Source organism: Rutilus rutilus, assembly GCF_951802725.1.
Source record: "Rutilus rutilus genome assembly, chromosome: 13".
NCBI classification, from domain to species: domain Eukaryota; kingdom Metazoa; phylum Chordata; class Actinopteri; order Cypriniformes; family Leuciscidae; genus Rutilus; species Rutilus rutilus.
This window is the reverse complement of record NC_140218.1, coordinates 23,760,151-23,788,098: the sequence shown is the minus strand read 5'-3', so window position 1 is coordinate 23,788,098 and position 27,948 is coordinate 23,760,151. Positions and strand designations below refer to the sequence as shown.

The 27,948-nt window shown below is 39.7% G+C and overlaps 1 protein-coding gene across 1 annotated transcript; it reads left to right on the top strand.

Annotated features, from left to right (window-relative positions):
• Positions 1 to 4,623: 4,623 nt before the first annotated feature.
• avpr2ab (arginine vasopressin receptor 2a, duplicate b) lies at positions 4,624 to 22,039 on the top strand. Its single transcript, XM_084429024.1, has 6 exons — positions 4,624 to 4,655; positions 14,618 to 15,001; positions 16,776 to 17,021; positions 17,106 to 17,252; positions 18,611 to 19,235; positions 21,446 to 22,039. Exons 2-6 carry the CDS (start codon positions 14,621 to 14,623, stop codon positions 21,646 to 21,648), a joined length of 1,602 nt encoding a protein of 533 aa, XP_084285150.1. The 5' UTR covers positions 4,624 to 4,655; positions 14,618 to 14,620; the 3' UTR covers positions 21,649 to 22,039.
• Positions 22,040 to 27,948: the final 5,909 nt, after the last annotated feature.

Genomic DNA, 27,948 nt, shown 5'->3' with positions numbered 1-27,948 from the left:
TTTGACTATTTAAAGCCATTTAAATATGTCTGGAAGAAAAATCTATTCATAAGGCATAATGATCCTTTTTGAACAAAAATGAGGAATTACTGAGTGAATCCAACAAAATGCAAACAAGCCGGTTTAAATGTACAGGCATTACCCATTCAGCCTTATCACTGGGGCATGAATAATTCATATTTGACAGTTTGCAAGTGTATTACACTGTTGTTGTTGATTTTGTCACATTATTGTCTTGATATGTCAGGATGAGTTTGTTCCTCTACTTGAAATGATACGTTTATTACGCACATGAATTAATATTTTATCATTATTATTTTATTTAAGCTACTTAACGTAAATAGGAAAGTGTAACACTTCCATTCAGAAACATAGTGGTTCAGTTATATCAATTATTGTAGGTTTCTTTTTTTTGTAATGATCTATTTACAGTGACTCATTTTGAATTATTCATTTTAAGAAGCTTATATGATTGATACGTAATTCTATACATAGATGTGTTTTTAATTAATAATGTTGCTTGTAATCTGTTGCCATGATTTTATTGAGTGTATATATACTGTATAATTTCCCCATATTCTAGATGACACTGATCTGTATATGATTAAAGCAGCTGGAGTGTGGATGAAGGCTAATGAGGGGAGGAGTTCATGGAGAGAGGGAGACAGTTGGAGGAACACAAGTAGACCAGGCAAAATACGTTTAGTGCGCTCACTAGATCAGAGTATATACTGAGACATACATAACTGAAACTGCCCGAGCATGAGAAAGAAATAGGCTATAGACGCACTTTGCTTTTCTGTCTGACAGCTGGACGGACAGGAGCAAATTTAACTTAAATTATTTTACATAATCCCTAAGCAAAGTCACAATGGTAAACGGTGGATATCTAAAAGAGATTCAGTGTCAAGACAGAAGGCGTGGACGTGGCATGGACAGAACAATATGTGGCTTAGTTCGTGAAGAAAACTGTGGATTATATCGCAAAGTGAAGTACGTACAGTGAAGAAAAGGAGCTGACTGAAGGTAAGTGCTGCTAATCAATCAGCGGTCGCATATAGCGCTTTCTGTTCGCGCGCACCGCTAAACTATGTCACTCACGTGCTCTCTTCAGACACTACAATGTCAAACATGATTTTAGTGTTGAATATATTTGGTTAGGATATTGAGTGTTTGACCATTGGAATAAATAGCGTTCCTGCTGTTCCTAATGGCTAAAAATAATACAAACGAAAATTACAAATGATAGCCTGTATTAAAACTATATTCTGTCTTTTTCAAATTATCTGAAGGTTTTCTGAGGGCCAATAAGGTGCATTTTTATTTTGTTAACCCCAAAAAGTTAACTATTGCCATAGACGTATTTTCTTACTTTATAGGCTTGAGATAAAAAAAAAAAAAGATAAAGGGACATTAAATAATGTGTTAAATAAAATCACGTGGAGTTCGAGTATACTTTTGACTTTATGACTTAAATTTAAAATGTCAGTAAATTTAACAGGAAAAGAATGTAAAATAGAGTAAAAACTGCATTGGATAACTAAGTTACACCTTAAATTACTTTACAAATGTTCTGTTATAAAATATGAGTTACCTTAAAATCTATGATTACAATATATTTTTTGTCAAAGCAATCCCTAAAATATTGATAAAAGCAAGTAAAAAGTGAGTCATATGATAAACAGTAAAAGGATGTTCCCATAATTCTCTGTATGACACGTCACATTTAATCATATTTTACGTATAGGTAGGTAGCCTATATGTAACATTTTATGTTGCTTAGTTAATATTTGATGCATTATTTTAATGTCATGCTTTTTGTGTTTGAGTGGGTAATATTGAGCATTCTCTTCACATATTAAGCTAGTAAATGCTCATAGAGAACTTCAACTTTATGAGCTGATGTTATGTTTCATCATGTAATGTTTAAATAGTTCAAGTGATATATTAAATATATGTTAGTTAATGAAATATATGTTTAAAAAGTAAAATATGCCTGAAAAACTGCCATCATTTTTTATGAATTTCTGGCAAAGACAGAGCTCCCAGTTTTTGACAATACATCTTACGGGATTTTTTTTTTTACTGTGTAGAATATGGGCAGAATAGTTTCTGTTTTGTCACAGGTAAAGTTAAAGCGTATGCATGTGTGCAGCAGCCAACTAGAGTTAGGTTAAATCACAGTTCAGTTGTCAGTTCAGAGTCATCTGCAGTACAATGCTGAAATAATTAACACAATGTGAACAGTACTTTATACAGTTCATACAAAGTATTCATAAAATTATTCGCTTCATCTCATTTTGAGGTAAACACACATTCTGAATGGTGGAATTATATGGCTGAGGTCAGCTGGAAAGGTCGCTATACATCCATCACTCTTATATACACATGGAGGCCCGTGTGTTTCAGAGCGGCACTAATTGCACTTGATGCTTTTCATTTTCCTCTTAATTAGGACTCTAAAATGCTTTACAGTCTTTCATGAAAAGCTTTATCCATGAACGCCTGATGATTTGTCGGACATTTGGTCATAGTGATAATGTAGGGTGATTACATTTGTGATTGATTGCCTTCTAAATTATTTTGTGAAGTGGAACTTTGGTAGCCTGACAAGCCAGACCCACATCAGGATGTTGGGTCTGGGAACACACCATTGGCAGGGCTCAATCCGAGGGGCGGGATAAACGGTTGTCTTTCAAATTCCCTCTGCACGCAATTGGATGGCGCTACAACCAACCAGAGCGTTTTCCCACCAGCGGAGCTATTGATAGATTAAACTTTTGCCGTATCCGGTCGGCAAAACTCCGAACACATCTTCCTTTTTTAAGAATGCCTTCAGTGCCGTTCTTTGTTCTTTTCTCAAAGAAAAGCTTAACTCCAAGTCTTCCAGAGTCGCGGCCAAAGTCGATTCGAAAGACCCATCTTCTCTGTTTTCAAGTAGCAGGGAATTCACACGGAACCGTCGTAACTCTGCCGTCATTATGTTAAGCCCACCCACCGACTCAATACACGATGTGATTGGCCTGACTAGAGTTTGTTTTTTCCAGCTTGCAAGCCAACGGAGAGTTGCTGGACGACCCTGGCTGCAAATAACATTTGCTGCCGCTAGGGTGCGTCTAGATTTCTAGGCTAGAACTTTGGTTTATCGTATGAGAATTTCATGTTAGGCTATAAATTATGTAGGTTTACAAATATTTTCATTTAAAAGGGCTATACACTCACCGGACACTTTAGGTACACCTGTTCAGCTGCTTGTTAATGCAAATATCTAATCAGCCAATCACATGACAGCAAACAGGCATGTACAGTAGACATGGTCAAGACGATCTGCTGAAGTTCAAGAATGAGCATGATGCTGTTGATGCTGAGCATCAGAATGCGGAAGAAAGGAATTTAAGTGACTTTGAACGTGGCCTTAGTACTACCAACTGAGCATCATTTAAACACCACAGCCTACCTGAGTATTGTTGCTGACCATGTTTATCCCTTTATGACCACAGTGTATCATCTTCTGATGGCTACTTCCAGCAAGTCACAAAGCTCAAATCAACTCAAACTGGTTTCTTGAACATGACACTTGAGTTCTCTATACTCAAATGGCCTCCACAGTCACCAGATCTCAATCCAATAAATCACCTTTGGGATGTGGGGGAACGGGAGATTCACATCACGGATGTGCAGAAATTCCATGATGCTATCATGTCAATATTGACCAAAATATCTGAGGAATGTCTCCAGCACCTTGTTGAATCTGTGCCATGAAGAATGAATTTAGTTCTGCTGGTAAGGGGGCCCAACCTGGTACTTGCAAGGTGTACCGAAAGTGTACATAAGTTGAGTGTAGTATACGGAAATGTGAGGTTATTAAACAAAATAGCTCTTTCGGCATTATCCTGAACATTAGCATTCGTTTCATGTGTGATTGAACGGAAGAGAGGCTCTCGGGAGTGAGTGCAAATGTCACATCCTTTTGATTTTCCCGGCAAAATTTCCAGAGTCTTTTACATAAAAATCAGTCTACAGGCTTTCAAAGACAACCTAGAAAGTCGGGAAAGGTCTTTTTTTTTTTTTTTTTTTACAAGCTGTTCACATATTGTCACTAAAAAAGCTATTAATACATCAAATAAAATTCTTACATATAGCTCCTTTAACATTCCATGCATTAATCCATAGAACAAAAACTAAATGCAGTAATTAATTAAAATCTTCAGTGCGTTGCATGCTTAATTGTTCAGGATTTAGAAAACAAAAGTAGCTATGCAATGGAACCTGTTAACTCTGCAAAACTGGAATCTCAGTTGTCTTGAGTCAACATGTGTGACCTGCTTTTGTTGAAACCTTACAAAGCTTTATGGATTTTTGGACTGAGAGAAAACAAATACTAGGTCAAGTTAGGTTGCAAGTGCCCCACAGCTGTTCCAAATTTCAGCGGTGTTTACCAGAGTTGCACTAACATAGGCTGGATTCATGCCTAAATGTTAATGTGCCTTACTAAGAACTTTGAAATCATGGAGAGAATATAGAGTTATAAGTAAACTAACGTAAACACTCTGTGAACCTGAGAGGTTTCAAAGTCCATCGATGTCTGATGATGTTTTCACTTATGGTTCCCTTGTGTGTGGCCCGGACTATGCACAATAAAGAAGGATAAAAAGGTATGGATTGTTTGCTCATATTGTTTTTGTAGTTTCGATTGAGTTATTTTCATTGTTTCCAAGGTTTCGGTGTGTTTGTAAAGACTGCTACACTGTGATCTGTTTAAACAGGGATATATGCAATGAGTTAATGAGTACATGTAGACCAGCTAGTAGAGCATGAACCTGTTTCCAAGATCTCCATGTCCTTGTTCTCTCTCACACACACACACCATTCATACATCACATTTAAATGTTTTAATGTACCTGAAAAACTGTAAAATGAAGAATATTTGCAAAAAATGTTTGCCACAACTATACTATACTCTAGTAAAATGTCTCTCAGTGTTGGAGGAATGCGGGTGTGTTCTTGGGCAGGAGTCTGGGATTCTGACCCGAGCACAGAACATGAAACATGAAAGGACAAACAGACAGCAGAAATGGGTTAGATAAACAAAAGAGCGAGCAGATGAAAATAGGTGGATCACTCAGTCATCCTTCCTGTGGTGTGGCTGTCTTCCTGTGATTGACAAAGACGCAAAATAATAATAAAGAAGGATCGAGATATACTTGCAAGTGTTTTTTCTTGGAAACAGCCAGGAATGTAGAATGACCTTTTTGGGTCAAAGTTAGATGTGTGCAGTTGCATTCAAAAGTTGTATACCTTTTTAAACAGTGAAAATGCATTATTTTCTAATTAAATTAAACTATCAACATTGCAAATTTGAAGGAAAAATGTAATTGATAATTATCATGAGTTTGTGTAAAACCTGATTATCTTGTTTTCAAGCATGATTTGATCCAAAGAACATCTGGAACTTCACTGGAAACAAGAACATCTGACCGTCTGTACAAAAAGTCACATAATTAATGTCACAATAATTTGATTTCTGACCTAAAAAAAAATGGTGTAGAATCTGAAATATTACTTATTATTTGTACATTATAATTTTTTAAAGTTTTAATATGGTCTTTTTGTGACTCAGACAATTACTTATATTGAAAAAACATGCACTGCGGTTAATTGCCACTTTTCCTTCATTCCCTCTATTCTCCTCTGTCTATCCTGCTTTTCCTTTCCAGATAGCGATGCTGCACTATACAGTAGCTTCTCCTGCTGTGAGGCATTCCTGGGGGGTGTTCATAAATTAGGGATTACTTTCCTTACACGTCTTTTTCGTCTAGTCCACCAGATATGCACGCACACAGATTCCAGTGTAGCCACATAACACGGTGATCTGATGTGCTGACGTACATTGATAAATTCCTTATCTGCACTTCATCACTGCTCAGTGTGAGATCGGTCCACACACACTCACTGGCAGAAGGATCATCAAAAGAAGTCATCATGATGGACCTTCTGAGCCTGTTTTCTATTTTCAACATGAATATTCGCATTTATGAGACACTATTTTCTCATTTCACACAAGCTGTACAATAATTATGTCACGTTGGTTGAAGCAGAGGAGGAAGTAGAATCCATGGGCAGCAGTCTTTTATTAAATAAACTCAAAACATCACAAATACAGACTCAGGAACAGCACAACCAACATAGTACAACGTTAAGAACTGACAAAGACTGAAGACACGGGGCTTAAATACACAAACAAACCGGAGAGCTTACAAGATAAGACGAGACACACCTGAACAGATCTAACTAATCAATATGTAACCATAGAAACAAACAAGCAGGGGCAGAGGAAGACTAAACTGAACTAATAAACAAAACAGAGTGCCAATGTTACAAATTAACTCCACAATTAAGATGTAAATTTACCTTATTTGTTTTTGTGAGATGAGTATAGCTCCTTATCATTCCTTAGCTATGTTGTTATTGCTATTTTCTCAGTCAGGATTTGTATTTGACCAGTTTTGACCTGTGACATAAGGTACCTTGAAATAACAGACCATATAAGTTGACACTAGAAAAAGTAGTGCAACCCACTAGATATCGCTGACCACAAAACCTGAGGACATCCATTTTAAAATCATAGTTTTTCCGATTTTGAACTACATTTCTGAAACTGCATATACTACACATATAATGAAGAATGATTATATGCATGTATACCCATATGGCAATAATAATAATAATAATAATAAAATTCTGGGTAAAATGTATTTTAAATACACATCTTAAACAGTGTGGCTTAAGAAAATTTATGTTTCAAAATTAAAATAGATTTTGTGTAGACTTTCAAATGCCAAAATATGTAATAACATGTAGCTACTTCCAAATCTATTATTTTGGGTAATTTTTTTTTGTTGTTCAAATGTATTTTGGACAACATAAATATATTAGATAGTTTTAAAAAATGGATAAAAATCTATGATATATATAATTATACAATTTTCCATATGTGTATATTTATTTTGTGTGCAACAAAATGCAATTTATTTATAGTATACTTGCAGTTTAACCAGTGAATCTGGCCCTGCCCCTGATACAGTAGCATTTATATTAATACTTAATTTAAACTTAAACATTTATTTATATTTGTCACATAAACATCTGGATCATATACGTATGGTTTCTTATCATCTTGCTCCCTAATTTTAAAATTAATTTTTAAAATTTGCAGGACGTATTTTTGTATTCTCTCTCTCTCTTCTATCTCTGTCCGTGTCTTCTAGTATTTTCTCTCTTATTTTTCACCTCTATTTATTTATGTGATGCCAAAAGGCACCTTTAGAAAGTGCTGTTAAAGGGTCATGTGCTCAAGTCCCAGTGCACCCCACTGTTGTGCCATGAACGTCCTTTCCTTCTCTCATATGACCCTGGACTGGCACAGAACACCATCACTTTTAAAATGACTATTTATCCATGAGCATCATTCAGCATCTGAAAGGTATTGCACATCTGAAGCTCAGCTTTCGTTGAAGTGAAGAGCCAGGTTGAGCTTTGCTAAAACTGTTCCTGTGCAGTTGCTTTTGACCTGGAATAGAAGCTATCAAGGACAGCTTCATCTGCTGAAAGGACGATATTTACGTAAAAATCAGATACTGTGAACAGCAGAGGTGACACAGAGATGATACGAACTGAGAGCGGAGCAAAGGAGTGAGAGATGGATGAGTGCACTGCTGCTCTCCACAGTTGGCTTTCACATCCTTCACTCTCATCTCTTCTTTTTCAATCTACCCCCTTGACCTCCAAGCAGAGCACCACGGGAAACTGGAAATATTTTTAGTGTCCGCCTGATAACCAGCAGATGAAGGTTGAAGAGACAGGGGACATGTCTCTGTTTGGTGTGGTTTTGCTCAGATTTGATTGCTCAAAAGTTGCTCTTTCCTAGCTCAGGAGACTTGTGATGTGTCTTCTAAAATCTTTAGGAGAAATAAAAACACATGAGACATTTGTTGACATACAATAAGGCCTTGTCCACACTAATAATTTTCATTTGAAAACGCATATTTTTCTCTCTGTTTTGGCCTTTAAGAGTTTTTATTAATGAAAACAAAGCTTTTTGAAGACGCTCTCCAAAGTGGATAAATTTGAAACCGGCATTTTCCATAGACAGTAAAAGAAATGGACACAGCGACCCCATTGGATTCAACGGAGACAAAGTGAAGCCAATTAGAAAATCTTACTTCCTGGGGGTCCAGCGTACTGCGCAGACTCAAACTGAGCTCGACGACGTAGATGTGACGTGAGCAAACCGTCTGTCTTCTAGTAGCTGTGCCAAGATCAATCTGAATCATTACCTTCCGAAACTCGCAGAGACGGAGAGCGTGAGTAGGAGCTGTCCATGATCTTGGAGCAGGAGAAACTTTTTGTAGGTGTTCTGATTAATTACTTTGTCATTTTGCCTCGACGTCCTCCCGATTGCCCGCGAGCTTCTCCTCCTGTCCATACGGTAATTCTCTACTGTGCGACAGAGAGTCGCGTGGCTGTGACGCAATCGTTAGCCTACTTTTACAAAAACTGCTTCTACAGGGCCATAACGTAAGATACAAGGTAATGGAGCATTTTATACATTGTCGTGTTTCTTTAGAAATAAATAATGGACAAATGGAGTCTTTAAACGCCTCAGATGTGGAGTTATTCGCTGTCAAAGTGACGCCAAAATGAATGGGAGTCAATGGGATGCTAACTGCAGGTGGGGTTCCGTTAGCCAATGGCGGCGTCCGGGGGTACTTCAAAATAATACAAATCCCTGCACCCTTGGCATTTTCACGTTGTACAGTGGACTGTCAAACCGGATGTGAAAACAATGACACACGTTAAAGGAGCCGTATGTAAGATTGTGGCCAAAACTGGTACTGCAATCACTTTCAAATGACTGTAGAGCGGTGTATCCCCTCCCCCTCCCCCCTGACTCGAGGTTGCCAGATGGGCTGCAGGATCCAGCACGAACGTTTGTAGCTGCAGCTGTGGTAACTAGAGCTGAGCTGGCAACCCGGATGCCGAAACACTACTGACTTCGTGATTGGTAGATAGGTGGAGGGTGGCGCTTCAGGCCAAAACACAACATGACAACATCAACATCAGTTGAGGGCTGCAACTTCACTTTTTAAATGACAATATCCTGGCCGGACTACCGTTGTCAGTGATATAAGTATTTGAAATGAACATGATTTCTTAATGTCTAGTGACATATCAGGGCCATTTTATGATTAATTGAAATACATTTCTTACATACAGCTCCTTTAAGTCACAATGACACATGTTAAGTCATGTGAAGCATATTGTACCATTAAATATTCATGTTTATACGGGTATTGTGCCTGTTATGTGTTAGCTATTCACTTTTACACTGTTGCTAAAATATGTTACTTCACTCGCATTTGCTGCCCCGCGGCAAAACATGAGAGCAGTTGCGTTTTAGACCAAACATATAATGGTGAGTGCGAGTGAGTGCGACCTGGAATATTTTGCTAAATAAAATGATCCCGCCAGAAGAATTGCGTGATAACTTGACTAGCCTATGTCTTGTTCTGTCTGTATGATACAGACAGAGAGCTTTTATGAGGGTTTACACATGCGCTGTAAGGCGAATTTAGCGTTTACGTTCCTACGTTTCAGTGTGGATGAGAAACTTTTGGAAAACGCTTGAAAATGCTACCAGAGAATGTCTAATATGGCGAGAAGTTTCACTCTCACTACACTTCCGGCTTCTGAACTGGTTGCAGTTCCACTCTGATTCCATATGAGGGCGCCCACAGGACGAGTGCAGAATGAATGGAGGTCAATGGCGGTATACCCATCAAAATCCATTTTCTCAGGATATAATTTTTTGTCTAGTAATTTGAATGTTGTATTCGAAAGGAGATGCAAAGAAATTACACATTGCTGGGTGTTAGATTTTTTAGAGTCACTTATTTGCTTTAAAAAAGTCTTTCAAAATGTAAATGACGTCAGAATGCTGACGTCATTAGCAGAATGCTAGCGTGTTATGGGCAACAACAACTCAACCTGTAAGAAATCAAAACGACATAAGTACTCGTTCATTCAACTTTCGACCTAAAACCCATGTTGAACTTGCAAAATCTACAATCACATCTGAGATTTCTCAACGGCAATCGGGTGAAAGAGACTAATTTAGCCGTCTAGCCCCATTGACTCCCATTCATTTTGCACTCATGGCGAGCGCCCCCAGTGGAACTCTGGTGGTACTACAACCAAAATTCGGTACAATAGGGCTTAATAGGGAGTGGACAGGCTCTCCGTAGACGGGCTCTGATGCTACTGTGAACGGAGAGCGTTTTGAAACGAAAACTCAGTTTTCAAATCTATCCGGATTAATGGTAGACGTAGCCTGAGAGTTTAGAGCTGTAAAATCCATGTAGATAGCAAAGCTCACATTTAGTCCTCAATCCCAGGATTGGAAATATCACAATGAGTAGGTAGGCTAATGTAAAAAAAAAAAAAGGAGACTGTAGCCTAGTATAAAATACTGTTCACATTTCATAACAATAACATTCCAGAAGGAAAAATTTACAAATATATTTCAGGTAAAAATACGTAAAAATATAAAATAGACATTCACACAATTGTGCAGTCAGTGTTACAAAAAATAAAAACTAGACAAATCTGACAAACACTGTGCGATATTGTTGCGATCTCTTAAAACCCTATGTGATATTTCTGTTGGAACCAAAATGAGATCTCTTTCATATCTCAGTTGTTTCTGCTAAAAATTACAGAGAGCAAATGAGTCTCCTGCAAAATCTGAGATGGAGACTCCATTTGCTCTCCCTGTGATCTCTCTGCTGTACAGGAGAAACAATTGAGATATGAAAGAGATCTCATTTTGGGGATTTATCCAACGGGCAGACTTGACTGAGCGGATCATATACACATGCCCAGCAGGGGCAAATCACAGAGCCGCTTTCAGCCTCCTGATGAATAGCCAGTGCCAGCATCAGAAACATTGAGAGCACACGAGGAGGCTTTCTGTAATTTCCCAGGAGGTATCAGAGTAGATAATGGAAAGTAGTCAGGACATGCAAAGAGTGCGAACAGACGACAAAACTGACACCAAGCAACTGACGGGTTTTCGGCAGGCGACGTCAAAGGAAGACCTACATTAATTTCATTAGGACTCCAGCTCTGAGGAGGCTATTTCTGTTGTGAATTGATTATGTAAACACAAGATGAAAAGCACCACTCCAGATGGAGAGAGTGAGAGCAGGAGGAGTGAGTGAGAATGAATGAATGAAGTGAATGAAATATTGCAGGTCGCAGAGACTTGGGCTTGAATCAAGAGCTAATTTTAAAACAAACTGCATTCGAGAGCTTTCCGGTTCCATTCTCGCTAATCCACACATAAATCAATCAAAGCGACAGGAATACACTTATGGAAGACAAAACAGCACACATGAGCTTACAAACACCAGAAGAATGAAAAAAAAAAAAAATCAGGAACACAAATGCTAAGGACGACCACACAAAATCAATGACTACAGGTTTAAAGTATTCAAATGATTTACACTACCATTCACAAGTTTAAGGTCAGTAAGATGTTTTTACTGTTTTTGAAAGAAGTCTCTTATGCTCACCAAGACTGCTTTTATTTGATAAAAAATACAGTAAAAACAGTCAAATTGCGAATTTACTATATTTAAATTATATTTTAAAATGTACTTTATTCTTGTGATGGCAAAGCTGATTTTTCAGCATTACTCCAGTCTTCAGTGTCACATGATCCTTCAGAAATCATGCTGATTTGCTGCTCAAGACACATTTATTATTATTATCAATGTTTAAAACAGTTCTGCTCAATATTTTTGTGGAAACAGTGATAGGTTTTCAGGATTCTTTGATGAATGAAAAGTTCAAAATAACAGCATTTATTTGAAATAGAGATATTTTGTAGCTGGGTATAGTGTAGGTGCAACTGTGACAGCTCCCGTTGATGAGTGACTGTAACGTTAATGGATTTGTTTGAAAATAATATTAAACTGTCTGAAAACAAAACAGGGTTCACAAACTGTCTAAATATGTTCCATGTCTGTATATAATAAAGAGTACAAACTATATATAATTGCATCTATAGTACAGTAAGATATGTCAACATTTGAACCACTTTGAAGTTTTTTTGTTGTTGTTGTATCATTATATATTTGAGTAAGCTGAAACCCAATTCTTGCATTTCACTGGCGCGCAATGAATTCTGGGGTAGGCAAGGCCGCGAAGGATCCATCTATTGTATCCGTCATTTCACGGGAAAGAAAAGACGCATTTGAAGGAGCCTTCGAATTGGGGCAGCCTTCATCGCGCCTCGGTGACACAATCGGCCTTTGAAGGATGCAGCCTCTTAATTGGGACATTGCTAACAACAGCCACTTGATTTGTATTCCTGAATGAATCAGCGCTTTGAGCGAATCGGTTGAATAAATGCCTCGTTCATTAATACAGTCACTTTCCATATGTCATAATCCAAGTATCGTTTCATTTTGTCATTCGTTTCATATTTTTGTATTCAAAATGTTATGTTTAAGACATTAATCTCATTACATCATGCAGTTGCAATTGCTGTGTAAATGCATTTACTGCCCTCTGAGCAGCATTAAACTGTGTAAATACAGTTTGGCTTCTTTGCAAACTCTGCATTGGAAAGATGGGCTGATACTGATTTAATTGGTATTGTCATATAATTCTAATTGGACTGCATTTAAGAATTTAACATTAAAGATGACATAATGGTTAGAAAAAAATACCCCTGGAAATCCATTTGAGGGCAAATATTTCCCCTTATGGGAAATTAATTTCTGACAGTGATAGATGGCCATGAATATAAAAATACTCTTCATCTCTGGCTTTATTGTTCAGTGTTATTTCAAAGTGTACACTCGAATCGATACTAGTCTGCACTTCACATCAGTGTAGCCTAAATGCATTCGCTATAGTAAGTGTAGTAACCATGTTTTTTTAGCGGATTGATTACCATTTGTATAACCACATACCATTAAACTATGGTTAGTACAGCAAAACCATGGTTCATTTGTGGTTACCATGGTTTAAATACTAACCATGTTTTTGGGGTTTTATTTGTAGTAAAACGGTGGGGGTTTTTTTGTAGTAAAAAATGGTTAATTTTCACGCATCGCGCAGCTTTGCCACACAGATTTTGATAGTTGGTCTGTTAAATAAAACAGGCAGTGTGCCAAATATGTAGGCTAGGGGTAATACATATTTATTACCAACCCAACCCCCCCCCAAGAAAACAAATTATTCGAAGGTACGTGGACCCCGAAGCCAGCACACAGACCAGTGTATCTCCACATATAAATATAAAGATGTTAATAAATCTAGTCTTGCGAATCCACTTTTACAAGACTTACTGATACAGATGCACATTTTCTCCTAATTTATAGTGGCAGCACTCTTCACAATAACCCACACTGTTCTGCCTTTATTATCCGATGTTGTTTTCTTAAAGGCTTTTGCACTTTCACTCTTTTACTCATATTTGATTTACTATATTTCCTTAATACCAGTATGCATGTAAGGTAAATTGCTTTAAAATACTTTAAAAGCATGAAATTTATGAGCGTATTCAGTAAATTAGGCAAAAATGAAGTTTAATGTAAGTAAAAGCAAACTTTCTTTTCATTTCAGTTATACACTGTATGTCAGCACATAATAATTATAAAGTCTGCATTCTTCTCTATTTAGTCCCTGAAAGCCTGTCCTCCTGCCTCCCCTCCCTCCTCCCATCCATGCCTCAAACGCTGTGTATCCAAAAGAGAGATTAAAACCATAATTGTTCCCATATCTCTTTCGTTTTTTTTCTCAGTCTCACTGCAAATATGTTTTCCTGTGTCTGGAGATAAAGGATGAGTAAATACCAAGAGATTCTCAGAGTTGCCTTTCAGATATTTGCTAAATAAATTTGCTTTAATGTGTTTTAGCAGCTGGTCATCATTACCACGCAGCATCTTAATGAGGCGGATACAAAGAGAACAGAGTTTATTTTAATGTTTTATGAAGAGATCGCAGTGTTCGGACAATGATTCAACTCTATATTTAATAAATTCATCTAATTTTATTGCCTCTTTCTCTCAAACAAAACTATATGATATGATATGTATAATGATATGTCGATAATTTATCAAGTTATGTGCGCATCTACGGTGGAAACAAATTTCCACTCGAGGACAAATAAAACGATCTATCTAAACATCAAAACTACCCTCAAAAGTTTGAGTACATGTATCTTAAGTTTCTTTCTGTTTTAGTTAATACACAATGATTTTACGTGTTTTAAGAGCTTTTTCTAAAACCTCCCCAAAAACAGAAGTAGAGATGGAGAATTTAATTTGAGATGATATGGAAGACATCCTCCTAATGTTCTCATTTGATTTAGACGACACCATTCCATTACTCGCGTAGAAGAGCTACAGAAATAGCCAACAAAATTAAATTCATTTGACCTAATTTTATTAAAATGATTTACAATTGTTTGTTTACCAATTTAGGCCAGCGAGGGATCAGTATTAGAATGTTTTAGTTTTGCCTCTCACATCTGTCCTTGTTGTAGGTCATGAAGATGGCCTCTTGGGAAGAGAATTTGGGTCAGCCCAATCGCTCTGTGCTGGAGATGGAGGGGCCACCAGACCTGTCCAGCTCCCTCTTCAATCTCAGCAGCAGTTATGGGGCCACAGGGTCTTTCCTCTGGCTGTTTCCATCAGAGAACGTCACATGGACAACCATGAGGCCCACAATGCAGCCAGTTGTCCCTCCACGGGTACGGGACCAAACCTTGGCCCAGGCGGAGATTGGGGTGCTGGGGCTGGTGCTTGCTCTCACTGCTCTGGGTAACGGATTTGTGCTGTGGGTGCTGCTGCGTAGGAAGAAACATGCTCCCATGCACCTCTTCATGGTCAATCTGTGCGTGGCTGACCTGGTAGTGGCCTTCTTTCAGGTAACCGCCTCTTCAGACTATTAAAATGATGAGTACGGAGAAAAGAGCGGGTAATGAGTAATCATTGACCTCAGTGGAAACATATAGTGAGACTACATTTATTAAAATGCAGTTGACGTATCAGGCGTGGGAGTAATGATGTGTCAGCAGGGAAGTTGTATAAGTTGTAGATTAATATGAATCAAAATAATTGTGATATGGCTTTTGTGCAAAGGCTGAAATTGAATTAAATAAGTGTGCAGCGTGCTTTAGAAATGTTACAACAGTAATATTTCTTATTTTGTTTAACATTTTTATTTAAAAGTAATCGTGATCAAAATAATAATGAGAATTATAATATTTATATAATGACAAACATTTTGGCCAATTTATGCATTCCTAAAAACAAGCACAGCAGACCTGAAACTTTTAAAAAAACACACAAACACACTCAGGGCCCTATTTTAACGATCTGAAACTCAAGTGTCAAAGCGCAAAGCGCAAGTAACTTTGTGGGCGGGTCTTGGCGCTGTTGCTATTTTCCCGGCGGGATAAATGACTCTTGCGCCTGGCGCAAATCTAAAAGGGGTTGGTCTGAAGTAGCTTCATAGGTGTGGTTTGGGCGTAACGTGAAATAAACCAATCAGAGCGACATCTCACATTCCCTTTAAGAGCAGGCGCGCTTGTTCTAAAGCGGATTCCTATTATAACGGCGGATTTGCCAGGCGCACGCGAGGAGCGGTTCACAGCCGAGGAGACCGACGTTCCCGTCAGGGACGTTGGGGATGGAGAAACACACCCAAATTAACTTCGGTTAAACAGGCATATGATAATTTGGGTAAATGTGTAAGCTAGATGTATGCTTTTATAATAAAATGTCTATCTATCTATCTATCTATCGTAATAATGTATGATTTGCAAAAATGATAACTGCTGCGTCTGTGTGTAGATGAGAGAATCAAAGTGTATGCGCGTTGTGCACACGCTACATTGATTAAGGCCAAGCATGCGCCCTTAAAATAGCATATGAATAACATGCGCAACACGCCACTGACTTTAAACTGTTTTTTTTTTCGGTCAGTGGCGCAATTGTTTTCTAAACCTGTAAAATAGCATGAGGGAACGTTTGCGCCGGAACACGCCTCCTCTTTGCGCTGAACCGCCCCGGGGAGCGCAAGTGTATTTCTTAGTTAACCGACGTGTGTCTGTGGAGGGAAAAGTCCGCTTTGCGCGGGTGCAAAATAGGAATGATACATGCGTCGGTGTACAAAGTCAATTGCGCTGGGTGCAAGATAGGGCCCTCAATTTAAATCTCAATCACATTTTTTATCAGAAAAATTGCAATTTATCTTTTTTTCCAAATCGTGCATCCCTAGATGTTAGCTGCTAATGTGGCGAAGAATATGTTTGTCATGATAAAATAATGGCAGTTCAATCATGACAACTCTTGAAATAGTTTTAGCATGTTAATAGATAAGATAATGTTAATGTATTTGGTCATGGTGGACAAGATCTCATACACATGCTGTTTCAGAGCAAGTGAGCATGTAAGATCTGCCGTTGCTGAATAAATAGACATAAATCCCTTAGCAGTTCTAGACAGGTGGAGGTGGAGGGTTCAAAGGAACTCCTGCTTACAGCGAACACTGAACCACACTATGTAAATGTTGTGCAAGCAATCTCACTGGCTGCAGAATCAGCACAGGCCAATCAGCTTGTGCCATGTAGTAAATGATGTGCCATCTAGTGTTTCATGATCATAAATTCTAATTATATGTTTTTATTTTGTCCCCAGGTGCTGCCACAGTTGGTGTGGGACATCACTGAGCACTTCCATGGCCCTGACGCTCTGTGCCGCTCCGTCAAATATTTGCAGATTGTCGGGATGTTCGCATCATCCTATATGATCGTGGCCATGACGGTGGATCGGCACTATGCCATCTGCTGCCCCCTGCAGGCGTATCGCGGGGGCGCGCCCTCTCGCTGGAACACCCCTATCATGGTTGCATGGGGCCTGGCCCTTTTGCTCAGTTTACCACAGGTGAGGAATACATCTCAGATCATTCCTGACTGATTTATTTAATATGTTGTTCAAGCTCATGACTCTCTGCTCACTCATACATAGGTGTTTATCTTCTCACGGTCAGAGGTGTCCTCTGGGGTGTTTGAATGCTGGGGCCACTTTGCTGAGCCATGGGGTCTTAAAGCATACGTCACCTGGATGACTGTGGCTGTGTTCGTATTGCCAGCCTTAATCATCACTGTCTGTCAGGTATCTCCAGCTCATTCTCTTTCCCTCTCAATCTCTCACTCCCTACTCTTTTTTAAATTGTTTTTATTAAAATGGTATGGCTTTGACATCTCTTGTCTAACAATGCTTTATAGAATAAGAAAGACTTAGCATGTTTAATGGAAATTAATAGGTGAGATTCAGAATTCAGCAGTTGGAATTTTGGCTTTCTTTTGACAAATTTTGACGTAGTGTCCCTTTAGTTTAAAACAAAGAGCAAGGCACTAGAAATGCCAAGGTCATGGGTTTGATCCCTAGAATGCATGAATTGATCAAATGTATACATGTAAATGTATGAATGAATGAATGCAATGCAACATATTTTAGATAAATCGCCTGCCAAATGCATAAATGTAAATGACTAAGCCTCACTTAACTCTTCCCCGCCATTGACGGAAATTTATTTGGCATCTTCTGAAAGAGTACTGAATATCCTGATCAAAACACATGGGAAGAAGCAGAAACAAGTGATAACATGTAAGCAGATGCATATGTAAAATAACGCGGTCATCAATATTTAGCAACATCAAAACTGCCTAATGTTACAGAATGAAATGTCGACCCAGGGCGAGCTAAAGGACTGTGCAAGCATTAGGGGTGTTGAGGGACTCGATCTACTTCTGAATCCGATCTGGATGTAGTTTTTTACAAAATTACATTTTTCTCAGCTTTTTGCTCAAAATGTTGCTTTTTTATGAAACTTACCCACATTCAAGTGTCGATAAAAAAAGAATACATTAAGCTAGAATAAAACGGGTTTTTTATTTAAAAACAAAGGCTCCGTTCTTTCTTTCGACATATTGCATGTTCAGATATTCATACAACAAAATATTCTGGGGGCCATGAAATTTTAATGAAAATGATCAAAAACGCTGGCAATGGCTGACAAAGAGTTAACAGCTGTTGCCAAGCATAATTTTCTCAGACAAGCTCTAATGTAAGTCTTTGGAGGAGCTGTGTGTTTGGATAGTTTTATGGAAATATTGTAAACTGCATGACAATGTAAATTTCCAACACATTTTTACCACTTTATGAGCATGGTTTACCACAAAATAACCAAAAGAAATCTCCTATGGGATGTTCTGTAAAGTCTGTGTTGTCTGTGTTATTCCTGTGTAGAACATGATTTCCTCAGATTAGGAATGTTTATTCGAATTAAATTTAATACTTTCAAAACAGCCACCGATTTTTATTTAGCTATATACCACCATCAAATGTTTGCTACAATTTAAATCCAGGAACTTCACTGGAATTTTAAAGTTAAAAGCATTCTTAATGGCACACAGCTCTGTACCATGGTAGGACTGTTTTTACATTGATATATCTCTTTTTCATCTCAGGTTCGCATCTTCAGAGAAATCCATGACAATATTTACCTGAAGTCAGAGCGGGTGGTGACGGCAGAATTCAAGAGGAACTCTGTCTTCTTCCACTTTGCTCAGCGGGAGGGGGGCAGGGGAAGGAGCAGAGAGAGAAACAGACAGAGCAGACACACTCACCACGCTGACAGCAGTTTCAGTCAAGCTCACTGCAGCCCCTCACATCGTGCCAGAGAGGAAGACTACTCTCAGACTTTACCCTGCAGGAGCTCTATCTGTGAGCCCTGCTTTGGGCCCCGCCCCTCTTCAGACAGCTCCTCCCCTTCCATCACAACTCACCAGCAAAACACCCCCAACCATCTCTCAGACCCCTCCCATTCTCAGTCATTATCAGCCAATAGCGTTTGTGCATTGGCTGGACATCCAAACAGCTCTGGAGCTTCTGAACTGTGGCCAGATGTGCTTCCAGATGCTTTTCCCATTCCGACAGAGTATTCGCACCCGCCACCTCTCCCAGGTGTGACCAAGGCCATGTCTAAGACAGTAAGGATGACTCTTGTCATTGTGCTGGTCTACACCATCTGCTGGTCTCCCTTCTTTATTGTTCAGCTATGGGCAGCCTGGGACCCCAACCCACCAAACCAAGGTCAGACTTTAACTACTGTTGAGACATACATGTATGTACATGTCCTGTATAGTCACGCAACATATTGCAACAGTGTCGCCCCATTTTTCATCTGCGCTGGTTCTGGAAAAAAGTTCTTTTTTTTCATTTCTCCCATAGGGATTTTAAATAGTCTTCATTAAAGAGTTATAAGACATGAACCAACCAATCAGCTACGAGGTGAATCACAACACTGAAACTTTGGTTTGCAGAAAAAGGTTTTGAAAATTAGACAAAAACACAAAGGTACAAGACTGTAGTACTTAATGGTTTTATTGAGGGAAAGAACTACAATCCCATGAAGGATTGCGAACAGCATAATCTAATTAAAAACAATGGAGAAATATAAGACTACTCATTTACAAATGTTGATTATATGTATAAAAACAATAAGTCTATTGCAAATATATATATATACAAACATTTCAGTATTTTGAGAGCATAGAGAGATCGCCTCGATTACATAATTTGCAGTGCCTCATGGGAGTGGGCGGAGCTATTTTGGAGCGTGTTGCTTTTTTGACTCTCTGATTGGTGTAATTTTCTGTTCAGAATCATGGGTGATGTAGTTTTTCACCAGGAATTCCACTGTTAAACACGATTATTTAAAAAATAAGATGAAATCATGCGGCCTGACGGCTTCAGCAGAGGCAAATACCATGGATTAACAACCTCGTGGCTCACAGTAGGTCTGTCTTTAAAAGTCTATAAGCTATCGTTAAAAATCTATTTCCTTATGGAGAAAATGAATCGAGTTTTTTCTTCTGGGGCCGGTTGCACCAGTAAGTTAAAACTTAGCCTAGTTTTGACGTAAATGGACCCTAAGTTACGACTTACACACTTCTAAATATTTTTGCGTTGCAACTGTTTTCAACATTGATAATAAGACAATGTTTCTTGAGCAGCAAATCATCATATTCGAATGATTTCTGAAGGATCATGTGACACAAGACTGGAGTAATGATGCTTAAAATTCAGCTTTGCCATCAGCAGGGTGGTGTTAAATAACCAAACAATCAACACATTCTCCAGGAATCTCTCAAAATCAGAGGTGCCTGTTCTTGGAAATCTACCTTCCAGCAGAGTTTCATTCCAAGTACAATCAAAAACACATGAATCAGTTCATCAGGGTCTTCAAGTTTACTGGGAAATTGCAGGCAGGTGTGTTAGAGCTTGGCTGGAACTAAAGTCTGTGGGAGGAGAGATCTCCAGAAGCAGAAATAATCAATCATGGTTTCAATGAGTCCCTTTTTATTTTCCTCTTCTTTTTAAATTGCCCCCTGCTTTCTTTCCCTTTAACACATAAACAGAAAAACACCTGCTCACTCGCCTGAGTGTTGGGTAATCTCATTGGTGTTTACACCTCTGTATTAAACTGGACTTTCTGCACAGTTTGACCAGCCACCTGGTAACAAAATCACTATGAAAAGCAGCACAATTACTGCATTTTAAAGTTCTACATGGCTTATACCCCCCCACCTCACTTGTTTTTTAGTCAGCTTATACAAATGACAGTAAAGACATTAATGTTACAAAATATTTCCATTTCAAATAGAAATTTAGAATTTTCTATTCATCAAAGAATCCTGAAAAAAAGATTGAGCGGCACAACTGTTTTCAACATCGATAATATTAAGAAATGTTTCTTGAGCAGCAAATCGGCATATTACAATGATTTCTGAAGGATCATGTGACACTGAAGACTGGAGTAATGATGCTGAAAATTCTGCTTTGACATCACAAGAATAAATAACACTTTCATTATAATAATATTTCACAATATTAGTGTTTTTACTGTAGTTGTGATCAAATAAATGCAGCCATGGTGAACGTCTTCTTAAAAAACTTACCAACAACTTGTCAATGGTAGTGTATTATATATGTCTTACATGCAAATCTAAGTTTGTAATTCATTTATGGCCTTTTTCCTAACAAAAACTACAGCTTCTGTCCAAATAATTATAGTTAATGTCACTACTGCAAAATCATAATCCCATATATGAATAAAGGATTATTATTTGCATTTGTGTTACAGTCTTTAAAGCTATTATTCTAAGCGATTTTAAGATTTTCACCTGGTAGATGATCTCATGGACTTGCACAGATTATTATCACAACGATATTGCTATATTGTCAATGCAGTAGACTAATACACACAAATGGCTCTGAGTTGACTTTTATCTCTCATACAGGGGCTGCTTTCACTATCCTGATGCTGCTAGCCAGTCTAAACTCCTGTACTAACCCGTGGATCTACACAGCCTTCTCCAGCAGTGTGTCCCGTGAGCTGCTCGCACTGCTGCGCTGCCAAACCGGATCCCCACGTCGAGGTTCCCTGCCGGACGACTCAACCACAACTCACACGTCAACCAACACCAAGGACTCCATATACTGACCTCTGGCCTGACTCTACTACACACACACACACACACCAGCACATGGCAAACACACCACTGATGTGATGGGCTAGACGCTTTCCCAAATGCAACTCTTTGCCCACATAATGGCGGATACATTTGGGCTCATGAACAGCCTTTCATCCTACGATCTTATGAACTTCACAAGGCACGCGCCAACTCCACAATTGTGCATGAAGTGCGCCGTTTGATACAGGACTGGGGTAATGTCCACGCATGTCCTTTAGATCCAGGTACATGGTGGTTACACAATATGAACAGCAGATACTGATCCATTAATAACAACTTGCATCAGTTTGAAAGACAAAACCACATCGCCATGCCTAGTGCATTTTACAGACAGCTGTCCATTCAGTCACACGAAAACAGACTGGAGTGATGAATCAAGAGAGGGGGGGGGGGGGGGGGGGGGGGGGGGGGGGGGTAGGAAGCGAAGGATCGGAGGTCCTTCATTGTTCTCCATCTTTCTTTCATGCCTCAACCGAGTGTTTTCATAGATTAGCATCACAGGATTATATCAGAATTCACAGTACAAAGTAAGTGTGGAAAATGCATGTGAACAACACATACAGAATGGACAAATCGTTATCTGGATATACTCGAGATAGCTGCCAAAGACCAGCGGCAAGATGCTGCGAATTAGATCGTCAGAAGTTTAGGGGAACATATTCACCACCAGCAAGAATGTTACAAAAATATCAGCCTATGACATGGGAATCAAACACAGTGACAGCTTAGTGATTTTCTGAATTATATGTCAAATCTAAAGAAAGACACTGTGAATTGAATTGGTCTACAGTATTTGAGTACTAGCTAAATTATTAGAATTGCTGCAGTGGAAGGGTTTACAGCAGGCAGAAATCTACATTTGACCACCGCTAGACACAGAAGAAACAGGGTAATGGTAAATGAACAGCAATATAGGTATAAGTGTTGTAGGTAGCAACATTTTGAGAGCAACTGCTACAGTTGAAATCTCTACATTATGTACATATGTAAAAACTAATCACACCAATTTCAGTTTCATCCACAAGTTTGTCACTCTTTTAGCTCTCTACCTCTGCTCTTTGTTTGATTTTGTGTTAAAAGTTCTATTTTGTCTCATTTGGAATCGGGACCATTCACATGCTTCAGAGTAACTTATTTGTACAGAAAATATTAACATTATAATAAAGAAGTGTAAAAGGATTAAGAAAAAATGTAATATACTGCAACTTAAGCGCCTTGTTATAAAGTAAAGTATTATATACATATGTACATGTATGTTTGTAATGCACAGATTCTTTGAGGTACTTGGTTAGTGTAATTAGGAATTCAGTAGAATTGTGGTAGTTTTAGGACTAGTTCAATCTCACACTTTTGAGTGCTAATCTCACCCCTGCAAGTATTTATTAGAAACACACTTTTCAAGCATTTTAGAATTGATTTGGAAAGTCTAAAACTCACTCTTTGGGAAAGCCTTACTCTCATAGCTTGAGAAAATAGTTGTTGTTTTTTCCAAATATTTTGGCCTTTCACATTTCATGCTTGATGACAAAAGGATTGAGATTGGAAATGCATTAATATTTCCTCATTTAACAAAGGAATTGGTTACAAATCATAAAATTGAACAATCAATTTTGATTGGCACAAATGTACTGTTCTCTCCATGATATTGTCTAACAGTATATCAATGATGACCTTGATTAACTGTAAACTACTAACCATTAGATATTAGTAGTAATCATATTGAAACAATTCTGAGAAAACTAACAGCTAGTGACCTTTTTAATATCCTCAATGCATAATGATGAATATAAATCACATATTTGATACATAAGATATGCAGTACCTAAATATGATTGACAATGTAATAAATTATTTTTTATATTACTTTACTTTGTTGTTCTATATTTATTTCCTTTTTAATTGCTTCATCTTCATAAGGTAACTTGTATATATATATATAAACTTGTATAACAAAAGTCTCACATTCATAGGCCTCAAAAACACACTTTTGTGAAACATCAGTCTTGATGTACTGTAAGGAAATATATGCATAACTCACTTTAATTGTTTAACACGTCACATATGTTGAGGTTATTTAATTAATCGCACCAAAGCAATGGCAATGTTTTTCTTTATTTTGTTGCACTGGTTGATATACAAATGGAAAATGTTTTCAGTTATATCATAGTAGAAATACTCTATTCGCAGTAAATCGAGAAAAATGTATTTATGCTTATAACTAAAAATACTGAGTGGACTTGCTTTGTGAATTAAACTTGAGATAATGATGCAAATGAGAAGTGCAAATACATTACAAACATTATTTGAGATTAATTGCACAGCTATAATTTTATGAGAATTGACTGTAGACAGTCGAGTCTGGCACTCGTGTCAGCCTCTACTGCTACTTATGCCGGATATGTTTTGGCATGTGAACGACTCTATGTTGTTGGAGGGGCTTATGGAACAATAGAACTAAAAAAAACTAAATGCATTATAATATGGATATCCAGTGCAACCATATGCTTGTGGATTTGCTTTCGGTCTTCCCTGCCTTTGCTGACTGGGAGATGACAGGCAGACGGGTGCCATGCCTGGGGTCAAAAGTGGTGGCTGCATGTACCCGTCTCTTTCCTTTATGCAAAGAAACTTCACAAAAACATGAACATGACAGGCTATTTTTGCCTCTGCATCACAGATGAGAAAATCGTACTATCTCCAGATGACTGTATAAGAAGAGCCACCTGTTTTAAGGGGAATTTCACCAATTGAATTAGAAGATACTACAGCAGACTATCTCTTTTAATCTGAAATCTCAGTTTGAGTGCTACTGCAAGACGCCTGATGTGATCATCACTATCAGATCCCACTTAGAAAGATTAACTGTAATGCACAGCACATTCTTAAATGCACGTTAACCCCTATTAACTGGTTAATAAAGCATGTCTTAAAAGGTCACTTGGGATACTAGGAGAGGACAGAGAGAAATAGAGACTGGATATGTTCAGAATGGAACACTAGCTTACAACTTACTAAATACTGTGCAGCACTGAATGCAGTCTTCTAATATCAGCCTCAGCCCGAAGTGACGTGGGGCCGCCCTCCCATGGGCTCACAAACTGCAGGAGGGACCATAAGGGGCCGGTGCATAGTGGATTTGCCCTTAGCCGAAGGCAGGGGCCCCGACGACCCGATCTCGAGACACGGAAACTGGCTTTGAGGACGTGGCACGTCACCTCACTGGCGGGGAAGAAGTCTGAGATTGTGCGTGAGGTTGAGAGGTACCGACTAGAGATAGTCGGGATCACCTCCACGCACAGCTTGGGCTCTGGAACCACACTCCTTGAGAGAGGCTGGACTCTCTACCAATCTGGAGTTGCCCATGGTGAGAGGCGGCGGGCAGGTGTGGGTTTGCTTATAGCCCCCCAGCTCAGCCGCCATGTGTTGGAGTTCACCCCGGTGAACGAGAGGGTCGCTTCCCTGCACCTTCGGGTTGGGGACAGGTCTCTCACTGTCGTATGTGCCTACGGGCCGAAAGGCAGTGCAGAGTACCCGGCCCTCTTGGAGGGGTGCTGGAAAGTGCTCCGACTGGGGACTCCATCGTTCTACTGGGGGACTTCAACGCCCACGTGGGCAGCGACAGTGACACCTGGAGGGGCGTGATTGGGAGGAACGGCCCCCCTGATCTGAACCCGAGCGGTGTTCTGTTATTGGACTTCTGTGCTAGTTACAGCTTGTCCATAACGAACACCATGTTCAAGCACAAGGGTGTCCATCAGTGCACGTGGCACCAGGAAACCCTAGGCCGGAGGTCGATGATCGACTTTGTGGTCGTTTCATCCAACCTCCAGCCATATGTCTTGGACACTCGGGTGAAGAGAGGGGCGGAGCTGTCAGCGGATCACCACCTGGTGGTGAGTTGGATCCGATGGCGGAGGAGGAAGCTGGACAGAGTCGGCAGACCCAAACGTACTGTGAGGGCCTGTTGGGAACAATTGGCCTAGTCCCCTGTCAGAGAGATCTTCAACTCCCACCTCTGGCAGTGCTTTGACCGGATCCCGAGGGAGTCTGGAGATATTGAGTCCGAGTGGACCATGTTCTCCACCTCCATTGTCGACACGGCCGCTCAGAGCTGTGGCTGAAAGCTCTCTGGTGCCTGACGAGGCGGCAATCCTCGAACCCGGTGGTGGACACCGGAAGTAAGGGATGCCGTCAAACTGAAGAAGGAGTCCTATCAGGCCTGGCTGACTTGTGGGACTCCTGAGGCAGCTGACGGGTACAGGCAGGCCAAGCAGACGGCAGCCCGGGTGGTTGTGGAGGCAAAAAATCGGGCCTGGGAAGAGTTCGGTGAGGCCATGGAGAAGGACTATCGGTTGGCCAGTTAACAGAGACTGTTAACAGTGGAGATGGGCAGCTGTTGACCTCAACTGGGGATATTGTCGGACGGTGGAAAGAATACTTTGAGGATCTCCTCAATCCCACCGACACGTCTTCCATTGAGGAAGCAAAGGCAGAGGGCTCGGAGGTGGACTCGTCCATCACCCAAGCTGAAGTCACAGAGGTAGTCAAGAAGCTCCTCGGTGGCAAGGCACCAGGGGTGGATGAGATCTGCCCTGAGTACCTCAAGTCTCTGGATGTTGTGGGGCTGTCTTGGCTGACACACCTCTGCACCAGCACGTGGTGGTCGGGGACAGTACCTCTGGGCTGGCAGACCTGGGTGATGGTCCCTATTTTTAAGAAGGGGTACCGGAGGGTGTGTTCCGACTACAGGGGGATCACACTTCTCAGCCTCCCCGGGAAAGTCTATGCCAGGGTACTGGAGAGGAGAATACAGCTGATAGTAGAACCTCGGATTCAGGAGGAACAGTGCGGTTTTCGTCCCGGTTGTGGAACACTGGACCAGCTCTACACCCTCTCCAGGGTGCTGGAGGGTGCATGGGAGTTTGCCCAACCAATCCACATGTGCTTTGTGGATTTGGAGAAAGCATTCAACTGTGTCCCTCGCAGCATCCTGTGGAGGGTGCTCTGGGAGTATGGGGTCCGGGGCCCTTTGCTAAGGGCTCTCCGGTCCCTGTAAGACTGGAGCAGGAGCTTGGTTCGCATTGCCGGCAGTAAGTCAGACTTGTTCCAGGTGCATGTTGGACTCCAGCAGGGCTGCCCTTTGTCACCGGTTCTGTTCATAATTTTTATGGACAGAATTTCTAGGCGCAGCCAGGAGGGTGTCCGGTTTGGGGAACACACGATTTCGTCTCTGCTTTTTGCGGATGATGTTGTAATGTTGGCCCTATCAGACCTGGGCTGCGTTCTCCGATAACGTTGTCTCTTAGCGCGCTACGAAGACTCAAAAGGTACACCTTAACTACAGGTATACATTTCCTACGTGTGTTCTCCGAACTATACCTTAGGATGTTGCTTAAGGTAAACCTTCTTAAGTTCGACCTTAGCAGGCGCTGTCCATGGTGGAGGCGCTGAATAGGTTGATATCGATGCCTCGATGATCGATTGTGCGCTCTTTCCTTCACAGCGGTATAGGTAAAGTATTGAGAAAACAATGTTCTTTATAAAGAAGCGTTTTATAAATAGTACAAACTGCATTTATCGGGGCTCATTGAAATATGTACATGCAGAAATAAATATGAGTATGTGTTTATAATTTAGCAAGTGTGCAATCCCAAACCCTCACGGCCATAAGTGTGTTAATGTTCTCCACAACGTATGCTGATTATCCACCAGCCATGTAGTTGACATACACTAACTGGCTCCGCGGACGGCGGCGTCTTTGATTTATAACAAGTACTCGCTGTCTCGCTGCCATAGCTATAAAGTTTGTGTAAACTCATCTTTCTTTATATAGACTCCTAAGCCTTTTCTGTCAAATGGTTCGCCAGCTGATGTGCCTTAGGATAGTAATTAAAAAAGCTAACAACCATTAGTGTATGGAAACTTTATTAATGAAAACACTTCCATACACTGGGTGTAGGCTATAACAACTTAAGTATTTTATGTGTAAAATTTTAAAGTAAAGTAAAAATGTAATTTTAATACTAAATCAGATTTTATATTAAATGTTCATATAAAATTTTCTATGTGTAATTAAACTGCGATGTAAAAAAGCTTTTTGCGTAGTGGTGGCCACTAGCGGTATGAACCGTCAGCAGCGATAAGGTATAGCTAAGAGCGCTCCAGACCAACCTTATGAACGTATGACTTACAGAAGGTATACTTAACTAAGAAGGTTACGGAAAACACATTTTAACGATAAGGTACTTCTTAAGGTACAACTTAAGAAC